This window comes from Lolium perenne, chromosome 6 (assembly GCF_019359855.2).
Source record: "Lolium perenne isolate Kyuss_39 chromosome 6, Kyuss_2.0, whole genome shotgun sequence".
In the NCBI taxonomy this organism is placed as follows: Eukaryota; Viridiplantae; Streptophyta; class Magnoliopsida; order Poales; family Poaceae; genus Lolium; species Lolium perenne.
This window is the reverse complement of record NC_067249.2, coordinates 17,131,249-17,145,886: the sequence shown is the minus strand read 5'-3', so window position 1 is coordinate 17,145,886 and position 14,638 is coordinate 17,131,249. Positions and strand designations below refer to the sequence as shown.

Sequence of the window (14,638 nt, the reverse complement as noted above, 5' to 3'; positions counted from 1 at the left end):
ATGCCGTCGTCACCGCCGCCGTCTCCTCAATGGCAGCCGAGGAGGACGACGTACTCGTCCTCCTCGCACTCTTCTTCCTCAAGATCGGCGCGATCGACGTCGTCCTCGTCTTACCGGTCGGCGCCCTACACCGCCCCCAAACGGGAGGTGAAGGAGGAGCCGACGACGCCCGTCAACACGAGGCGTGGCGGCAGCGGCAGCCGGCGGCAGCAAGGGAGGCGCGGCGGCGCCCTCCTCATCCCGAAGCCGGAGGTGAAGGAGGAGCCGGAGGAAGCGTCGCAGGCGGCGCTGCTGGCGGAGTACGAGCGGCAGCAGCGGCTCATCGCCAGCAGCGACGACCCCGAGGACTGCCCAGGTCTGCGGGCGGCGTTCTTGGCGTCCATGAACGACAAGGACGCCTGGAGGGGCGACCTCGACGCAGTGATCGCCATGTCCATCCGCGACTCCAGCAAGCCGCTGGTGGACCTCTCCGACGACGGCGAGGCAGGACCAAACGGCTTAGTGAAGGACGAGCCCGTCGACGAACCCGTCGACGAGCGCGTCAAGCAGGAGGTCGTCACCGACGACATGTACAACTTCCAGCAGTACTACGACGCCTCCGGCCGCCGCAAGTGGTTCTAGATTAGGTTTAGTTTAAATTTAGTCAAATTTCGTTCGAATCTATGTAATATATGGCAAGTTTGGATAAATCTCGCTTAAGTTTAAAATTTGCGAAATTTGGTTTGGGGTACGCAACTGGGGAGCGACCTCCCCCAAACGCGGCACGAACGAAACATGTCTCTCAAACACTCAATCCGGTGCGGTTTGGGGATGCGAAACATGTCTCTCAAACACTCAATCCGGCGTTAATGCGCGCCACCGCTCCCCGCCTCCCTCCGGCCTATAAAAGGGCCGCATCTCATCGTCCCTCTCACACACAAACCCTAGCGCCTCTCTCTCAAACCCTAGCCGCCACCATCTCAACAAGACTCGACGCTATGTCCGGTAGAGGCGGAGGCCAACCTCGCGGCCGTGGTCGTGGTCGTGGTCGTGGTCGCGGCCGCGGCAGAGCTGAACACTCGCCGTCGCCTTCCACGCCGCCGGCTTCATCATCGTCGGAGATGGACGTGGAGCCGGCCAGCCAGTTCGAGTTCGTCCTCGTCCTCAAGGGCGACCCGCACGGCATCCAGAGGCTGCCAGACTCCTTCGCCGACTACGTCGCCGGCGACGATCGCCCGCGCACGATGCATCTGCGGGAGGCTGCGTGCGGCTACTACCGGTGGATCGTCGACGTGATCTACGACGCGCGCGGCAAGATGTACCTCAACATCGGCTGGGAGAAGTTCGCGCGGCACCACGGCCTCCATGCCGGCTTCATCCTCCAGTTCTCCTACTTCGGCGACAGGGACATGAGCGTCAAGGTCTTCGACGAGACGCGGTGCCGCCGGGACTACCAAGGCGACAGCACCGACGAGGAGGACGACTAGTGTTGTTTCTTCGCAGCGAATACGTGCACGGAGGTTTACGCTGTTCGCCTCATCGGTAGAACCAACAAGGGCACCATCCTCCCGCTGGATTTTCCAGTTTAGGTGACTGGGTGTGCCCTCGAGTGTTCTTTCTTAGCAGCGAACACACGAAACCTTCGATGCACGGCCTAGTTAGGTTTAGTTTCTTTGCAAAATTTTATATTTGTGTCAACGACGGTTCAAACTATGTATTAGTTTGTGGAAAACCACGTTCCCAATTATGTTTTCGTGTAAACCACGTTCCAAATTATGTATTAGTTTGTGGAAATTGAAATAAAAAAGCCAAAAAAAGTATTTTAAATGTTTGGGGGAGGCGTTTGGGGGACGCGGCTGGGGAGCGACGTCCCCCAAAGGCGGCACGAACGAAACACGTCCTCCAAACGCTTAATCCGGGGCGGTTTGGGGGACGCGACTGGAGATGCTCTTGGAAGCATCAAGTGTGAAAGCTGTATCCGGCATTTCTCCTCTTGTCACCAGCACGGCAGCACTTCACTCCACATCGTGGCAGGCACATGCCCTAGTTCCAGTCGAGATCCACCACTTCCAGTATGACCCTCCGCCGCCTTTCTTGCTCGCCGGCGGCGCCGCCTCTGGAAGACGACAACTTGCTCGCCGAGATCCTCCTCCGCCTTCCCCCGCTGCCGTCCTCCCTCCCCCGCGCCTCCGCCGTCTCCAGGCGCTGGCGCAGCCTCGCCTCCGACCCCCGCTTCTCCCTCCGCTTCCGGGCACACCACCACCGCCGCAACCCACCCCACCTCGGCTGCTTCGTCAACGATTTTCGCAACGTCCTCTTCCAGCCCGCCCTCGAGGCCCCCAATCGCATCCCGCCATGCCGCTTCGCCTTACCCATCGACCAGGATGACTACTTCGCGCTCCTCGGGTGCCGCCATGGCCTCGTGCTCATCCTCCACTGGTCGCGGAACCAGCTCCTGGTGTGGGAACCCGTTACCGGCGACCAGTACCGCCTGGACATTCCTCCAGGGTCCGGAGACACGGTCAGCGCGGCGGTGCTTCGCCCTGCCGGAGATGGCCGCTACTTCCAGGTGGTCTTGATAGGCACCAACGGCATGCACCAGGCGTGCGCTTCTGTTTACTCATCCGAGACCGGCTTATGGGGCAATCTCACCACAGCACCCTGTGTTTATCCGGACATGCCGCTGTGATGGTTGGGGATTCACTTTACTGGGTTGTTATTGGGAGTCCCTCTGCAATCTTTGAATTTGATTTGGGTGTGGGGAGACCATGTATGATACCTATGCCAGAGGATAGCAACGCCGTGGAAATTCGCGATATGTGGCTTATAAGGGCAGAGGGTGGTGGCCTCGGTTTTTTGGTACTGTCTGGATTCAGCCTCCAGTTATGGAAGAGACAGACGGATTGCGATGGTGTAGCTTCCTGGGTGCTGGGAAGAACTATTGCACTGGACAAGCTACTTCCCATTAATTCAGACGATGAACAGATCCCAGTCATCCTTGGGTATGCTGAGGACAACAATGCTGTCTTCGTGTGGACATCGATCGGTGTCTTCATGGTTCGGCTTGAATCATTGCAGTTCCAGAATTTTTTTGAATCCGAATACTGGTATAAATATTATCCATTCGAAGGTGTCTACACTGCAGGTACTCCCTAGGTTCGGATTTAATTCACTTCAATCAAAACGTTATTTTTTTATTAGTCTGGTCTCCCTCCCGTTGATTAAATAGGAATGGAGGGAGTATAATGAAACCAATTTATCTGATATGGATTTATTTAAAATAAGTTCATGTCCATTTGTGGCAGAGCATTCAAGGCTAAATTTATACTAGAAAATAAGCTTAATATGAATTGTCATCATCACCTTTATTGTTATACTATGACTGTATTTTATTTTATCAAATATGGGGACCAGGCTTAATGGTAATTCTAGATAACTTCTCTCTACATATCTGCTAATAGTCATGCATGTTCATCATTTTTGTGATATAAGCGAGTACATACCTCAACTGGAAAAAGTATATACTGTTATTGGAAAGTTCTTTGTATTTGATAGTAGATATAGTTATGTTTTTTTGTTCTCATTGTTGGTCCAAAACCCCCCAATATCTATTTGACTGTTGAAATCGCATTGGTTACTTGACATTTTTTTTATTCTTGTAGACAAAGGTATGGATGGCCAGCACAATGGAGCTGAACTTCTGCAAAATACATGATATAATCTGTCCACATGGATATGCTGCCGAGATGTATTGATTGAGCAGGTAACTATCTGTTAGTGCTAGCAAAATAAAATGTTCCCTCTCCTTTCCTCGTGGATATTTTTGTTTTACTTTGCTGGTTGCTACATTGCATTTTTTCTGTGGTTATGGGTCGCCGGGAGCTGCTCCGCCGATGCCACCAGCCCCTCGTGCTCCCATGATAGGAATGAAAAGTTACAAAAAAAATGATAATCTAGGATGTTCCATTGGAGTTATTTGAAACACCTCTTTTAGCCTCTTCTGAAACCAGATATAGCCAAGAACTCGAAAATACAGCAGGAGTTGATGTGTGGCGCTACAAATTAATCCTTCATGTTGTTCTCTTTTCTAAAGGTGGTTTTGTCCAATAACGCTGGGAAGCCTTTGAGATTCTGGTACAAGTTCACAGTTTGAAGCTTATATTTACTGGTTGAATGATCATACATAAATTGTGAGATAAGGCTTTTTCTATGAATGATACAGCAAATCAGTTTGACTGGCGGCATTGGTTGCTCTGCAGGTATCAACGTTTAGGTTTCGGTCTCTGATATGCAGAACTGGTTTGTCGGGTCCTTCTATTCTGCATGTTGTGCATGAGGCCTCTGAAGATGTGTTGTACAAGGGAAATGACCCTCTACACATGTGATGTGAACTCCTAGGAATTAACATGTTCTGGTCAAGTGTAATGGGATCTAATATTCTATGCTATCAAACTTCTGTATATCATCTAATTTCTGTAGGTAGTATTCAAACTGTAATGAAGAGAAAATTAACTTGCATCCGTTAATGCCATTGCAGTTCGTATCTTGTCGTTGATCATCGCTTGTATTTCGTATGTGCTTGTATTTTCTCAGCATTGTTTGCCCATGTCTCACAGAATCTCTTCTTATGCCCATGAAAAAACCTATTTGTGTATGTGCATGTTGAATTTCTATTTCAAAAAAGATACGATTGCAGCTGGGATGTTTTTGTGAGTTTAATTAATTGCACCCACTGAAAGCAATGTTACTGGCACAGTTTTTCTTCTTTCTTTGGGATGTGGTGAATTTGTTGATATCTGAATTTGATGTCTTTTATGTCTTTTACGAGTTAACTTCTTAAAAGCTGTAACAGGCATTGTGCTAGGGGCATGGTTCATGCAGTCCTGAACCCAGAATAGCACAATCTGTTTGGAAAATTTTAAAGTGCTCAATGGTGATCATCGGCATTTGGACCATAGGCCTGTGAGTTTGGAGACTAGCGACGGTGGTGGGTGTCAAAGCTTCACTGATCCCCCTTTCCGTTCTGAAGCAATGTGCCTTTTTGGATGGTTCCACCTCTGTTGCTGATGGTGCTCGGGAGGGGTCAGGGAAGTTACAAAACTGAGTCGGAATGCTCCTGGTGACCTTAAGAAGAGAATCAAGAAAACAAGAGAGGAATTGAAGCAACAACTGGAAACTATGCCGTGAAAAAACATCTGTATACTATTATCTAATTTCTGTAAGCATGTCACTGAATCTTGCCGTTCATTTCCTCTGCATCCAAAACTAGTTCTTCTTCTTTATTTGGGATATCTGAATAATGGAGAAGGCTTCGCTGCTTGGGACAAAACTTCAGAATGCAGAATTTAGCAAACAAAACTTCAATCAAACCATAACCTTCTCACGGAGTTCGATGACCAGAAGCAAAAAAACATCAATACTTTTCTGTATTACTAAATGTTACAGAACTTCAGTTAAGCAATAAGCATAAGCTGTTGCAAACTCCTCCCTCCCATGAACTCAAGCGGAAGTAAGACATTGAGCAGCAAGTCGAGACGACACGGACAGGTGATCCAGAGCGTCACGAAGCTGTGTGCAACAAGAGCCGCACCATTCCGATCGGCTCGGTCGTCAGGTGTGAGTGCAAGATTTGACGAAAAGTGGAACCAAAGAACAGAAATTGAGTTCTAAGAATCTCCTACCACAGATCCCAAAAGTAAGCTCAGATCGCCAGCAAATTTGCGTGTCAGACAGATGCGCAGAGAATAGAACCTATGATTTAACCATTAGTGCTTGCAGCTGCCATTGCTACGAGACGCTCGCGATCAGCCACAGCCTGCGTACTGTTACTAGCTACTCGCGCTGAATCAGGAGATTGCCACACAAGCCTCCATCTCCCAGCCCCAGCTACATACACTTCCATTAATCAGTTAAATATCCCCATGTCCTGATCGCGACAGCCAAATTATTCATCTTCTCTTTGCCACGAATAAGTGAGGCCATCTATTCTAGAGAAGCTAAACTCACAAAATATTTCAGATGTCAGAAAAATCATTAAACCCTTCACTCACCGCATATCAAAGAAAAGGAGATGGTGTCCCAACTCCAAAACAGCATCGCCCGCACTCTGCCAGGATTGACAAATTTGCGGTGACAAATATCACCAGAACCGGATAAAATTCGATAAACTCAGGCACACACACACACACCGAATGGGACATAAGCAGAATTTCGATATTCAAACCTCTCGATCTGATACAAATTAAAAATATCAGAAAGTAGAAAGATGAAGACACACACACACACAACTGCTTGTATGAAAAGCTTAAAGCAAATGAGCCACCAGTTAAGTACCACTTAATCGAAGAAAAGTCAATGTATCTTCATCGTTCTGCTGGCTAGCTGTGTTCCGAGCTGGCAAACTAAGTGGCCAAGTCCAACAAGTCCACTTCCCAATTGACCACTGCAAACTATGTAGATGGTCCACGTTAAGTTATCCAAACAGAAGGACCTTCAGCGAACAAGCCCGTTCCTGCATCTCAGCAACCGGAATACAGTTCTAGATACCTGTGGAGCAATGAAAGTCATTAGTCACACAAATTGTACTATTCATTCATGGAAACACCATTAAAGTTACATAATCACATTTTTTATGATCAAAGATGGAAAATTCTACCAAGAAAAACAACTAATAGCAGCACAGACAAACGATAGGTATTATGCAGTATAGTGACCACATTTTCAGCTTCTATTGCTACCACAATAGGGGGTATTTTGTCATCTGATATTAATAGAGGCTAAGAGACAACTTCCATAGAGGCAGATATTATTGATTATCATGGACAGGCTCAAGGAATATCAAAAGAGACAAATCTAGTTTCTAGCTCATAGGTATATTTTAAAGAAATGTAAGAGCTTCTGGCACTATCCGCCAAGGGACCATAAATCATCATATTAACTAATATACTGCCATAAAAAATAGATAAGTGACTCAGTTTTGATGCAGCATTAGGAATAGATAGACAAAACATCATCTACCGTTAATATTGCAAAAACATTACCCGGACAGTATACAGTGATGAGTATCATAGCTATCATTAGGGTAACCGAACTATTAATTTTGTTCCACGCCGTATCAGCAAAAATTATATATACCCACATCCCAGTAGCAAAAGTCGCCGTGACTATTCAGATTTAGATTATCTTCAAATATTTGGCTAGAAAGATGAAATGAAGACCATTCATTAGTCTTTCCCCTGTACCTTGCCACTTGCAACAGGAGTCCTACAATTTAGTTGGTTCAAGCTAAAATTTTCATTTAGTTGTCTTCAACACTTCCAACTTTTATGTATCTCATGTTGAGAAAAAAATGCACTGCTGCACTAAACCGATATAAAGCTCAGCAACCTCTGACTTGAATCCTATTGTCTGATGGTAATTGTAATAATAAAGTGGGTATATTGAAAACAACCTCGGTACATATTTACTAAAAAATGAGGTATCCCCTTCCCTGCTTAAATCACAAAAGCCACAATACAATGGAATGATGACAGCCAATAAACTGGGCACAGAAGCAGAAATTGTGACACAGATTGAACTAGATACCAGCAAAAATTACTTTTCCAGATCATAACCATTACGTTAAACTGCACTACATAGTAACACAGCAGAATACTTAAGGACAACATCTCTAGGACCAAAAGAGGCAATTAATATGATGCTGCTTGAAATTATTGGCTTAACACAATAGGATGTGAACAACATTCCATGAAACAACTACCGAAAAATAACCTGATTTTTTTTTAGTACCCGCAATGTAAAGGGCATGCTATTACCTGCAGCATAGATGCTTTCAAATGGATGATAGAAACGTCCGATGATCGGTACGGGAAACTTCTTGAACTGCAACGACTCAAGCTGGACCATGAAAAGGCTGACATCTGTCTGCAGGAAGATGGCATTCTTGTACTCTGCAAACCCTATAATCATTAGGAACCGTCTCTCCTCCGAATCCAGGGAAAGTAGCTTGTCCAGTTCAACAGTTCTCGTCAACACCCATGAAGCGACACCATCACAATCAGTATTCCTGTTCCATAATTGGGCGGTCAAATCTGACACGAGGAGTAAGCCAGGCCCGCCACCCTCTGCCGGCACAACCGTGATGTTCCAAGGTTTGCAGCATGCAAACTTATCCAGTGGCAGATGTATCACAGCTAGGCTCAGCATATTCAGATCAAACTTGAGAACTGCACGCCAATTCCCAGTAATTATCCAGTAAAGGGAATCCCCGATCAGCACAGGGGGCATGGTCGACAATGTCATATAATCCTCGGATGGGACCAGTGTTGAGATAAGATCACTCCATACGCCGGTCTCTGACGAGTAAATGCAGGCGAAGGCTCGTGTATGTTGTTCATGCCTGTCACAGCTTGCCAATACCACCCGGAAGTGGTGGGCGTCTCCAGCAGCGCGCAGCACCGCCCCCCTCGGGGTTTTGTCGGTGCCGAACACCAGGGGATGGGGAACGGCGCGGCTGCGCTGGTCGCCGGTGACCGGGTCCCACACCAGGACCCGTTTCAGCTTCTGGTGGAACATTAGTAGGAGGCCGTGGCGGCATCCGAGGATCTTGGAGTGGACGCGCGCCTCCGGCAGCACGGTGAAGCGGCCTGGCGAGACGCGATCGGGGGGGTCCATGGTAGGGTTGAAGGTGATGCCGGCAGCATCTTGGGAGAAGAAGCCGAGGAGGGGAGGGGGGTTGCGACTGTGGTGGTGGCGGCGGAAGCGGCGGGTGAAGGCGGGGTCGGAGACGAGACAACGCCAGCGCTTGCAGGCGGCGGAGGCGCGAGGGAGGGAGGACGGCTGCGGGGGCAGGCGGAGGAGGATTTCGGAGAGTAGGTCGTCATCTTCCATCGGCGGCGGCGCCGGCGGCGAGGTGGGGCATGGGCAGAGGATACTCATCTGGCTGCTCGTGCGGGGATCGATCTAGGAAATGAAGCTGTAGGTGGCCCAAATGGAGAAAATATCACTATGCCAATGAGAAGCCCACCAGCCGAGGCAAAGCCCCTGACCGCAGCGCAGTCTTTTCACTTCTGCCTAAGCATCTCTAACTTAGAGCCCGTAAATCGGGCGCCGAAACTGAATTTTTTCGGTGGATTTACGGTTCGAACCAAGAACGGAGTCTGAATCGATGTACCGGTTCGTATAAGTAGTTCGGGGATCCAAGAAACTAGAGCGTCGACCTGTATAAATACAGGCCGCGGAGAGGTGTTGGGTTTCAAAACCCTACTCCCCCACCGCCCCTGCCGTCGCTCCGCCGCGTCGCCTCTCCACCTCCAGTGAGGAATTACTTCGCCGTCGTCGGCTTCTCCGTTCCGCCGCCACCACCCCTCTGTGGTGACCCTGCATACCACTGCATGTTGTAGTATGTCAGTCGTTGATATAACATTCACGAAGTACCATTCCGCAAATATTACATCCCTCAGAGTAGTACAACAGAACATAGCAGGGTCCATAACTCATTCACATATTATTACAAGTAACATACACAAGTCGTCTCGGAGCTCCTCTTGGGTCCTAAGAGGATAACTCCTGGGTTCGAGGCGAACCCAACTTAACTTACAATACCATAGTCTCATTAAACTAAACATTTATTTAATCGAGCAGCTAAATAGTAAGAGTTTGTGCTGCTCGGCTACTACTACTCATCAGATATCTCTAGGCTTGTTCTCCTCCTAAGCCTCCCTGCATCCGTAGACTATGATATAGTCTACGCCTTCAACTCCACCTGAGAGGTCAGGTTCATCGTAGCCGATAATCTCGGCTCCTTCATTGTTGTCGTAGTCCTCCTCCAGACGGTTCAGACAATCTAAGCATGGGGTTTAAGAGTGGTATGAGTACGAGCGTACTCAACAAGTTCATTATAGATAAGAGGTGTGTAATGCACTAACTACGATATTAGACCAGAAAGTCTAATACCAATGCAAGTTTTGATAAACATTTCTTCAAGAGATTGCTTTTATTTCAAAGAGCTATGTCCGTCAGCCTTCACCGGTTTACTAGAACTTCATGGAGCTCCTTTCCGGCCGCGTTCGCAGTTCCTCAATCCCGAACAGGAGTGACAGTCACGATTCTTTACACTGCAGAGGTGTGTTGCTTTACCCATAAGAGATCTTAACCTTGATGCCAACCGGGCAGCTTTCCCGTCCACACTTCCTTCGGTGTGAGGCCCGGTATAAGGTCTAGCCAATCATGTTCCTCCGCTACCTCGAACACCCACCCTTTGTTGCATGCCCCGACCCTGGGTCCTCGCCGGTCCCATTATTCCCATATATTTCAGGGTGGACCCCGACCACGACGACAGTCTGGGATCGAACCAAACTCCTTCGCCGGTAGCTGCAACCCATCATAGACCGCAATACCGTGGGGACTTAGGACTCCCCAGCCTCACCAGCTTGCTCCTTCGGGCGACAAGTGTACTACGGACTATGCCGTGGGGACTTAGGACTCCCCAGCCTCACCAGCTTGCCCCCTTGGATTACAAGTGTACTACGGTAAAGCGCATCCGTTGATGAACGAGAGGTGGAAACACTTTTGACTACTCCGTTCCACTCCGGATCTTATGGTTAACACGGGTATTACGGCACAAGAATCACTGGCGACATTTGTTGTTTAATCCTAGATGGATATAAACCCGTGCAATGGAACCTCCACCATATCAACACAATCCATGGTTCCATTGCCCACCACATAGTCATATTCATAATTATGAAAGTAGTGGTTTTGATTTTTGTGCAATAGTGATAACCATAATACTTTGCAAGTAATTTGATAAAAATACTCAAATGACATGAGCAAGTGATGAACTTGCCTGAACACTGCAAAGTTCTGCAGTTGGAAGGTGTGGACTGACCCTTGTCCTCTTGTTCTGAAAAATAGTATCATTGTCCGATAAGGGCAATGGTTAAAGAAGCAATTATGCATGATTCCATTTTTAGGGTTTGTTCCCCCCTTCCGATATCGTTATTATTTCATGTAAGAGGTTAATACTAAGAATAATTTGGGGATACTTGATTTAAAGTAAAATACAACCTTGAAATGTTGTCAAGGTGTTTTTGAAGTCCCAATTCATTAATGGACTTATTTTTATTATTGAAAATTTTATGTGTGATTTAAATGATTATTTAAATCATCAAATGAAGACTTATTTTTAATTGTCTTCAAAAACTCTCTTTTGTATTTTATTATGATAGAGAATTTTATGCTGATCTATTTTCATATTTTTAATTATTTTTTTTAGAGCTATCAATCATTTTTTATAAAATTCCAAAGTTTCTGTATTTAATGTAATTATGAAAAGACATATTTGCCCCTGGGCCTTGTCAGGGTGGCCCAGCGGGTTAACCCTAACCCGAGCCACTTGTGGCTCGGTCGGTCGCACCGACCCCTTCTCCCCCACTCGCGCACGAACCCTAGCCCTCACGGGCTCTGACGATCCCCGCGTCGCCGCCGTCTTCCCCGAATTGTTCCGGCCATCACCGGCCGTCGCCGCCGGCGAGACATGGCGCATCTGAACCGCCGTGCAACGGCGCTCCAGATCCACCGCGGCGATTTGTGAAGCGCCGCCTGCTCGTCTTGCCCCCTTCGTCTCTGGTCGCCTGGCGTGGAGTGCCGTGGCGATCTTGTCGCCACCGACGTTCCAGATGCTGTGGCGCCGCCGTGCCTGACCGTGGTGGTGCTGGTGCCGTGACGCCGCCATGGATTGGCCTGGCCTGGCGCTGCTGCGCCCTCGGCGTGTGCCGTCGTGGCCGCCATGGCCGTGCCCTGCACTTCGCTTCACCGGTGAGTAACCATAGCCTCCTTCTCTCCCTCTCTGCTCTGCTCACTTCTCTCCTCATCCTCTTCGTCTTGCTCAGCTACTGGCCTGCATCTCCATGTTGAGATGCTTGCCGTGACTATGTGCTGCTGCTGTGTTTGTGTTGCTATACTACTGTGCCTATATGGCTGTGCTGCTGCTGTTCTTTCTCCATTACTAGCTGTTGCAACTCATGAGCTCTTGCTTATGATCATATTGTGGTGCTCTGTGTAACTAAGTGGCTCCTGCTGTTGCTTGGTGTACTATGCCTCTCCTGTATATGTCATTGCTTGCCCCTGACTTGATCATGCTGTGATGATCCTTGCCTTTGGCAAGTGCCAGTGCTCCTGATGAGATTTTATCTGTGCTACAATTTATGGACATGCTCATTTGAGCCTAGTTGTTGATTTAACTGCCCCTTTCTTTGATGGAGTGCTTCTGGATACAATTGTGCTGCCTGATGCCCTTATCTGTGATGCAGTTGTTCAGTTATTTAATTATCTGTTCATGTGTTAATTGCTTAGAATGAGTTCTAGCATGCAGTAGCATGCTCTAGCAAGCTTCTGGTGTTCACATGATCACCAGTAGCTTGTAAAAGCTGCTCTTTGGTGTCTGTGCCTCACTGTGGCTCACTCTATGCTGTGTGTGTATCACACAGGCTTGGCCTGATGTGATTGTCCTTGCTCAAGCACCTGTTGATACTTGCAGTGATCCACTAGATCGGTGTGTGTGTCTGCTTTATGATTTACTTATTAGTCTCAATTATCTAGGTTGCTTTAATTGATGAAGTGGATAATTGATGTGAACTATCTGATGATGATCATCATAATTGGTTGGATTAGGCTAGATGGATGCCCACAGTGGTTGGGAACCCTAGCCCTTCTTTGAACCCAATCAGGGTGATGATATATGTATTTGGCTTGTTGGTGTGGTTGCTCTAGGGTTTGAGGTGACCCTGGCAGTACTCTTGTGCTGCCCTAGGGTAGCTCCCCTATTTGTTGGCTAGCTGTGATTTGGTGGATATCTCACTGGAAGTAACCATGTTGGTTTTCCAGTACCTTTACTGTTGACAACAAAATAGACAGGATCTGTCTAATATCTGATGGCTTGCTTGGCTTTAGGTGCTGGATGATTTTGGAATGGCTAGTTAGGGATTAATCCAGGTTGGATTTCTCTGGTATGTCATCTTGTTGACATGCCAATGTTCCCCTTGGAAATCCCCCACTGTCTGTTCTTCTAGTTTGCTTGCACCAAAAGGCTTAGTAGCCAAATGATGATGCAAACAGGGTTTCATACCCACTTTGCTTCTGTGATGCAAGTGTATGCTTATTTATGAGCAAAACAGAGTTTTGCTCAGGTTGATCTTGTTTATACCTCACTCCAGCTCCTAGATGATTTGTTGGTGTAGAGGTTTTGCTTCTGTGATGATCTTGTGGTTGGTTTACTTGCCCTGCTCCTCCTGGTGATCTTGTGAGCTTGATTCAGTGCTGTGGTGAGTTAGCAGAGTGAACAGCAGTGGCTGTTCATGTGTTCTTGAGTTCTTGTGTTCTTACCAGTGAAGCCTGTCGATGAGAATGACTTAGGGTTTGCTTCTGAAAAGCTTATATGTGATGCTCCCTGGCATCCCTGGTCGACAGCTCCTGCTTGTCACTTTGGTGACTCACCGATGATGTGTGTGTGTGTTGTGCTACATGCACACTCGGTGGCTTGGTGTTGAGCATGCACACATGCCGTGTGTGTCTTTGCTTGTGTGTATGTGTGTACCAGATCCTTTGTATTTGGCTTGGAGAGGATCAGCTCGGCAGAGCTGTGATATTATCCACCATATTCACTTCTTTTCTAATCTGCCAAGTGGCTTTGCCACTTGGCATAATTTGTTCTTCTTCTTTGTGTGTGATTTTGTGCAGGGATCAACAATTGATCAAGATGGATATGAAGTTCATCAAATCCAAGATCAAGTGAAGATGATCTTGTAGTATTTAGACTAGGATCCTAACTTGTACTTTTCTTTTTATTTTCTTTTATTTTTTTCAATTTCACCAATTCTTGTAATGTGTTGTAATTCATTTATTTTCTCTTATGAATATTGTAATGACAATGTATATTGTGTGATGATCAATAAAGCTCGAAGTTTTCCCTAATGAGCTTTACTTTATTATAATTGTTCATCTTGTTTATTATTGATTATTTACTTAATGAATTTCCTCAATTGAATTATTTAGGGTAATTATTTAATGTTTGAATTTGAAATTCAAATTCAACATTGGTTTGAATTCAACCATGTCATTTGTCAAGAATTCAATCATGCAACTCTCCCCTCTCTTCTTAAAAACCCTAAACTATGAAGTGAGATGCAAGTTTGTCGCACTCTCGAAACCCTAACCCTGTAAGGTGTCGAGAGAGAAACTTGTCCCCCTTCAATGCAGTTTTTGTTTAAAAGCGCTAAATTTCCCCAGAATTTACTATGCAATGCACATCCCTTTCTAAAGTCTACCCCTCGATCGTCTCTAAACCTGGGACATTACAGCCTTTCCCCCTTAAAGAAAACTTCGTCCCGAAGTTGTGGTTGTAATACCTGAACAGCTCGGGGTATGTTTTCCTCAGGTCTTCCTCTTTTTCCCAGGTGGCTTCCCTCTCGGGATGATGCTTCCATTGTATCTTGCAGTACTTGATAGCCTTATTTCTGAGTTGTTTCCAGCTCTCCTCGAGAATCTTGGCTGGCTTCTCGATATATGTTAAGTCTGGTTGTATCTCGAGCTCATCATGTGATATTGGTTCATCTGGGGTCTTCAAACATTTCCGCAGTTGTGACACATGGAACACGTTGTG

At 46.9% G+C, this 14,638-nt stretch overlaps 2 protein-coding genes across 2 annotated transcripts; one reads left to right on the top strand and one right to left on the bottom strand.

The window, feature by feature from the left end:
- Window positions 1-1,954: 1,954 nt before the first annotated feature.
- Window positions 1,955-4,537, top strand: LOC139832031 (uncharacterized). The gene is made up of 3 exons (XM_071821427.1): window positions 1,955-3,124; window positions 3,642-3,742; window positions 4,239-4,537. The coding sequence occupies exon 1, from the start codon at window positions 2,054-2,056 to the stop codon at window positions 2,666-2,668; it is 615 nt and encodes a 204-aa protein (XP_071677528.1). The 5' UTR covers window positions 1,955-2,053; the 3' UTR covers window positions 2,669-3,124; window positions 3,642-3,742; window positions 4,239-4,537.
- Window positions 4,538-6,397: 1,860 nt separating this feature from the next.
- Window positions 6,398-8,926, bottom strand: LOC127308739 (F-box/kelch-repeat protein At3g17530-like). Its single transcript, XM_051339642.2, has 2 exons — window positions 7,794-8,926; window positions 6,398-6,525 (listed from the first exon to the last, which is right to left on the bottom strand). The coding sequence occupies exons 1-2, from the start codon at window positions 8,914-8,916 to the stop codon at window positions 6,518-6,520; spliced, it is 1,131 nt and encodes a 376-aa protein (XP_051195602.1). The 5' UTR covers window positions 8,917-8,926; the 3' UTR covers window positions 6,398-6,517.
- Window positions 8,927-14,638: the final 5,712 nt, after the last annotated feature.

What these genes read in the sequence shown, in the direction of transcription:
- LOC139832031 (XM_071821427.1), top strand. Translation starts at nt 2,054, where the DNA reads ATGACCCTCCGCCGCCTTTCTTGCTCGCCGGCGGCGCCGCCTCTGGAA.
- LOC127308739 (XM_051339642.2), bottom strand. Translation starts at nt 8,916, where the DNA reads ATGAGTATCCTCTGCCCATGCCCCACCTCGCCGCCGGCGCCGCCGCCG.